The sequence below is a fragment of the Pholcus phalangioides genome, unplaced genomic scaffold (assembly GCF_987345545.1).
Source record: "Pholcus phalangioides strain wild (caught in Gottingen) unplaced genomic scaffold, Ppha-v1.0 ptg000011l_1, whole genome shotgun sequence".
In the NCBI taxonomy this organism is placed as follows: domain Eukaryota; kingdom Metazoa; phylum Arthropoda; class Arachnida; order Araneae; family Pholcidae; genus Pholcus; species Pholcus phalangioides.
Genome location: NW_028301604.1, coordinates 53,347,995 through 53,353,994, shown reverse-complemented (window position 1 = coordinate 53,353,994; position 6,000 = coordinate 53,347,995). Strand labels below are relative to the sequence as shown.

The window sequence follows — 6,000 nt, the reverse complement described above, 5'->3', positions numbered from 1 at the left end:
GTGTCGCAAGACTGGCATATTGCCCAGACTTGAGGTTAGCCGCTGTGGTGGTCGAGTGGTGATAGTGACGGACTTGCATCGTGAGGAACCGGGTTCAAACCCCACTTTCTCTACAGTGATGGTCTGCTGAAGTTGATTTTATGAGGTTTCCAACTTCGAAGCGTGAATGAGAGCCGATCCCTTCATTAAAATATCTCGCCACAGAGAGCAACAGGTCCACAATGATACAATTATTCAATCATTGTGCTTAACTCATAGTAAGAAAAATCGATGGCAGCATTACACAGAAACAAACTTCACGTTAGCTTCACAACATTTACCAATTCGTTAGAAGTTCCGCACAAGAATGTGGACGAATGTGGTGCATGTACGGTTTAGTGGACTTGATATCAATCCTGATTTAAAATCGTAAGATAGATCAATATAATACCAAATAAAAGAATTTTAACCGTCACGATCTTATTTCAACACATTTACAAAGCACATTCAACATAGTTACTACCACAGCGCACGACCACATGCAGTTTTTTAAAGCGAAAAAGATAAAAATAACGTGGTTTCAGTTTGTGACTCGTACGTCACAATAGTTCAGTTTCAACTGTCTTCAGTTTTAGAAGCTCGTGTGCGATTGTTTTTACTCTCATGTTTGGCAATCAGTGATTTTTCCACTCGAGTTTTTTTACTTGTCTGGAGAGGAAATTTCAAAAGACGAGGTTGGGTCCTCTAAAAACGTCGTGAGTCTAACATTTGTTGCTCTACTGAAGGAATAGTTGATTTGGTTAGGTGTTTGACGAATCGAAGCAATATTTTTCAATGATTCACCAGATAACGATGGTGGCACCTCTGTTGGAGTCTCTGTGACCTTACTCGATACAGATAGAGTGGGAATTGCAGTTGTTACACCAAGAGAACTGTAGAGGGGCTTCTTATCACCGATGGCAAGATGACCACCGGAGTATATTCCACTTGAAGAGTCAGAACCGAAACCTTTATCTGGAGAACTGGAACAAAGACTTGAAGTATCTGGGAGTTTCTGGTACCGATTATGGTTTAGACTGTCTATTCCCGAATCGTTACTTCGAGTGCTTTCACTTCCTACATCTGTATATGTTATGGTTGAGCAATGAGATCTGGTTATACCGTCATTCCTCTCCATGGTTGCCAATCTGGATTCCCCTAGCGGACAGAGAATCTAATGAGAAGAACACATAGCATTACATTATTAAAAATATCGTATCAGCATATTGATAACTTATCTATATTTCCTCTGGTTCACGCTCATTGAAAATACATCACAAAAGAATATCATTTTATTCGGCGCAATAAAAAATGCAGTTCAATCATAATAATCAAATAACTATCAATTCACGGGTCATTGTTAAACGTCTTATATTTCTACACCATCGATACTACACTATCTGATAAAAATTTGCTATCAGATCAAACCTTGTTATTTCAGTGAATCAACCTGATTTCCTTAATACTAGGTCCACTACCAGCGATCTTCCATGTCTCAATGCCAGTATAATTAATGCTATAAACAATAAACATCAATTAAATGTCAGCTACAAGGATTACTTCAAAGCATTTGATCAACTTGATCATGGTACACTAATTAATAAAATCATAAAAAATAGTTTCAACTTACCAATCCTAATTTTGTAAGTTGGTTAGTCTGACACCTATTTGATAGATTATATACTTCGCGGACAAAAAATTAGACCATTTTTGGGTTACACGTAGTTTATATGCAACTTAATTTATGAAGACTATTGCATCCCAGAAAATCTGTTTGCCGTGTCTTGGGATAATTAGCGGGCTCCTGAGTTCTTAAACATGAAATTTGTGTTTAAGGTGTGTTTTGTGCGTCAGATTTCGAATACTGTATTGAATTTCTAGTAACTATCACTTTTTTAATTATTTTTTTATATCCGCACGAATAACAAGTCACTTACAATTCATAGAAACGTGTTTTATATTTCTAAATTTTAATCTCGTAACTATGACTTAATGAGCAAGATCGAAAGAAAGTATGATGTTTACTTTAAAGAGAAATCTGAATATGCTGTTCATTTTTGAAAGACGAATTACATGATATTTTCATTTCTAGAGAGTTCTTGCAGAGATTTTTTTATTTTTCAATTTGTATAGATTCAACCACTTTATTACGTTTTTTAGAGGCAAAGTATTATGTCCTTTCATATCTAAGACAAAAAATCCAGACTGGTTTATAACAAAAATAAATTATTTGAATAAAGTTGCTACTGGATTTCAGAAACAATTGATATACTTATACATTGGCATAATTGGATTAAGATTCTGTTTATTCACCATCTTCACTTTAGGAGCGGAAGATGAATGAAGCTAAATATGTGATTCTACCTACCTTTCAAAGATTTCTGCTTCATGCTTTCATAAGTAACAGAATGAAAAAAAAAATGATTTAAAAATTCTGCAACGAAAACTGTTTCAAAAATTGCAAACGCAACTTTGTTGAATCAGCTGGACATTCTCAAAAATGTACTTTTTATTTCTATTTTGCGTTATCACGGCAGCTGTTCTCAAAAAAAGCCTTTTTTTTCGCGCAAAAAAGGTCCTTTTCTGTTGAAAATTATATAATACAATTTTTTTCCAAGCTTCTCTTATCAGCATAAAAGGATTAATGATTTGAACGTAGGGTAGCTGATTTTTTTTTTTTTTTCAAATCGTGCAATATGGTAGAAATGTTTTTTAGAGAGAAAAGATAAATAAAAAAAATAATAGGAATTCTTTCTCGTAGTTGGCCGGCACGGAGCAGAAGAGTTAAAAATGTTCATACATTTCGCATGTCGAATAATTTCTATACCTAATTTGAAAATACAGTTCATTCGAAAATTGTGATATTTACTCAGAAATATAATTTATACAGTATGAGATAGCCATACTTACCATGGATAATAATCATCGACTATTGTATTGTATTTGCTGACGTAATAAGACGCATTTTTCTCTTTGAAAATTGGTATAAAAAATAAGCACGTCTTATATGCCTGGTATTATGTGTTTCGGCTTACAAAATGTATTTCAAAAATTAAGGTGCGTCTTATACGATAGCAAATGTGGTAATTACAATTGTAATTTTTAATTCAGATTATGAAATGCTTCAACTCAGTTATGAAAACTAGAGAGTATTGCGATACTAAGGAAATAGGTAAAGAACAGTTATGTTCAGAGATAGTAGATCAGAAGAAAGACCTACGATATATGTGATGACCAAAGATGAAAATGAAGTGATGCTCGTTTATAACGTAAACAGTGCGCGCAGAGTTCGCTATAAAAAGTATTGTAAGCACAGAATGTGTGAGGAGTTGGAGTAGAAATATGATCGATTGTTGTGTGAGCCATGCGTATCGCAACTTGAATGATCGATGTTGATTTAATTTTACTTGCAAGCTTCAAGTTTAAATTAATATGGTTGCATTAAAATTAATTACTGTTAGATCGTTTCGGATCCTTTACATCACTCGGACATCTTAATCTCTGTATAGAGATTCAATTAAAAATAGTGAGTTGAACACCAATATAATCAATAGAGCCAATCGAGATAAATTGGAAAGAATTAAAAATTGAGAGATTCTGAAATACATTTACCATCAATCTCTGATTTTCTTCAGTGTCATCTTTTTTTGGCACACTAGTCAACGTTGCATAATCTCCATCCTCAGATCCCGTTTCAGAGTAATCCTCGAATTTCAAATTCCGTTTTTTTGTTTTCGTCAAAGTGTTCGTATGCTTTGCAGCTATTTTCTTTTTATTTGTTGAAGAACTCAGAAGAGCTTCTTCAAATGTCACTTTATGAGGTTTTGGATTCATCGGAGATCTTTTGTGGCTTCTTATCCAAGTGGATGACCGACCAACTTCATCGTCGATTGATTCCATCGTTGCTTTTGGTGATGGAGGCCTGGGTTTCAGCCAGTATATATCTTCTTCGTCTGTTGACGAAGAATTCTTCTGTTTTATTACGGACTGACTCGCCAAAGTAAGGATTGCTTTCTTACATGATTTTTCCCTGATCTGGTATGTTTGTCCATTATCAACAACAAGAAGAGGTGCATCCCCTCTTGATTCCCTCAATTTAGCAAGCTCTGCATCTACTGTTTCCCTAGGCACGTGCCCGTTACAATCATGTGCTCTAGAATCACTCCGATATTTTGCATTTTTTTTTATGACGGACAATCCATCTTCGAATTTCCAGCGTTGTTTCACTGTCAAGAACAACCATAGCAAGATCCACAGGAACAAGTGTGCAATGGTACTTGTTACCGAAGCTAAAATTACGCCATCTAAACTGCCACAATAAACAAGTGTTAGGTCGTAAGTGATAGGCGCGGCAGCACAAGCAAGCATCACTAAGACGACAAAAGCAGACACATGGGGAGTATAACCCCAAAGTCTCCATCGTTCCCTTCCCCAAGTTATGTGATGCCGTTGTAATTGTCTCTCTATCCACTCTCTGTGCTTTTGTAAACCATATGCGTACATCGAGCAACTGGTTGCTGTCATTGCTATATTGTATAAAAAGAATAACAATACCGTGGTAGTTAGATCAAGCATCAGGGGAGTGAAACGAACTAAAGCAGCAGCTGCTCCGTAAACGTGAACTTTGTATAGAATGCCAAAGCCAGTAATGGCAAGCAATTGTTGAATACCATTAAATAACAACTGTAAAGAAAATAAAAATCCGAATGATTTGTTAGAATCCCAATAAACGGAAGGATATCGAATCGCATACACGAGTAGAGAAACACCAAAATTAACGAACTCTGCTGAAATGGTAGCCGCATTGTCTGTTAGATGATGTTGTGCTCCGTGGTTACTAACTTGTTCTGATCTCGATGATTCGTGAGCCAGAAGCTCACTTTGGTTAACTGTAGATAGAAGAGATAGAGCAACGAGTCTTTCATTGTGACTGGCTATGAAGTCTAGCTCCGATGACCACAGTACTCCTAAAAGAAGAACAAAAATAGTCAAATTTGAAAAATGGGAATCCGAAAAAAATAACATGTTAAGTATTTTACAATTTCATCACACACACATTGCCGATCTCAAAAGATACTGGACAGAATTGAAATTAACCGAATTAAATCAAATTTATGGATACGGAATATATAAGCCAACAACCTATACTCCAGGAAATGTGGTTAGCTGGTTACATCTTGTACCCACGCAAGCGGTGCAATGATTGCTTATACCAGTATTTTCCAAAGTAGGCAAATATCACCCCCTGGTGTTCGATGGAATGGTAATGGGGACGATAGAAGCTACGGGTATAACATAGGATCCTATGGGTTTGCTTGAGTTGGGGACGATGAGATAAAAGAATAACTGAAGAAGGGAGCGATGGGATAAAAGAATACCTGAAGAAGGGGGCGATGGGACAAAAAGTTTGGGAAACTATGGCTTATACTATGGATGGCGGTAATAAGCAGCGTGAGAAACAACGTTCGGTGTAACGTTTGTGGGGAAAAATAGATGAGAACAGCATCCCATGCATGCACTGTTGGGTTTAGTTTGGAATATTTTTATGGCATCTTCATTCACTGGACAACCTCACTCACAAGGAGCCGAATGTTATTGTCTATGAATAGGAACAATGTTCTTCGAAAATGACGAACATGGGCTTTTCTGATCTCATCCCTGTTCCTCCAATCAGTAGAGACTGAAAGATGTAGAGCCTGTGTGGCCGGGGTCTAAGATGATGCCTCTCTACGCCAGCGCCTTCTCGACAGTGATCATTTTCGGCAATATAATTTGAGTAGAAATTGGTTTCTGACACTCTTTCTATATCGTTGCAGGTTTGCGAGATGAACTTGCCATCACATTGAGTCACTGCCATCGCTGAAGAAATAGAAAGAGAACTGCTTTCGCATGTGATCCGTTCACGTCGTGTAGTCAATTTCAAATAATAGTCCAGCAGTGGGGTAGTTATCTGTCGACGACTGGTCACTGGCTTTGGGTTTG

At 36.7% G+C, this 6,000-nt stretch overlaps 1 protein-coding gene across 8 annotated transcripts in view; it reads right to left on the bottom strand.

Annotated features, from left to right (window-relative positions):
• Positions 1-439: 439 nt before the first annotated feature.
• LOC149080560 (uncharacterized) overlaps positions 440-6,000 on the bottom strand; it is a 100,194-nt gene continuing 94,633 nt past the window's right edge. For 6 of the 8 annotated variants that reach the window (XM_089239675.1, XM_089239676.1, XM_089239679.1 and 3 more), the window contains 2 exons: positions 3,631-4,985; positions 440-1,192 (listed from right to left, as the gene is read on the bottom strand). In XM_089239675.1, the coding sequence (XP_089095801.1) occupies positions 680-1,192; positions 3,631-4,985 (1,868 nt within the window). In that variant the 3' untranslated portion in view covers positions 440-679. The remainder of the gene's footprint in view (positions 1,193-3,630; positions 4,986-6,000) is intronic. The other 2 variants (XM_089239682.1, XM_089239681.1) reach the window with 1 other exon arrangement.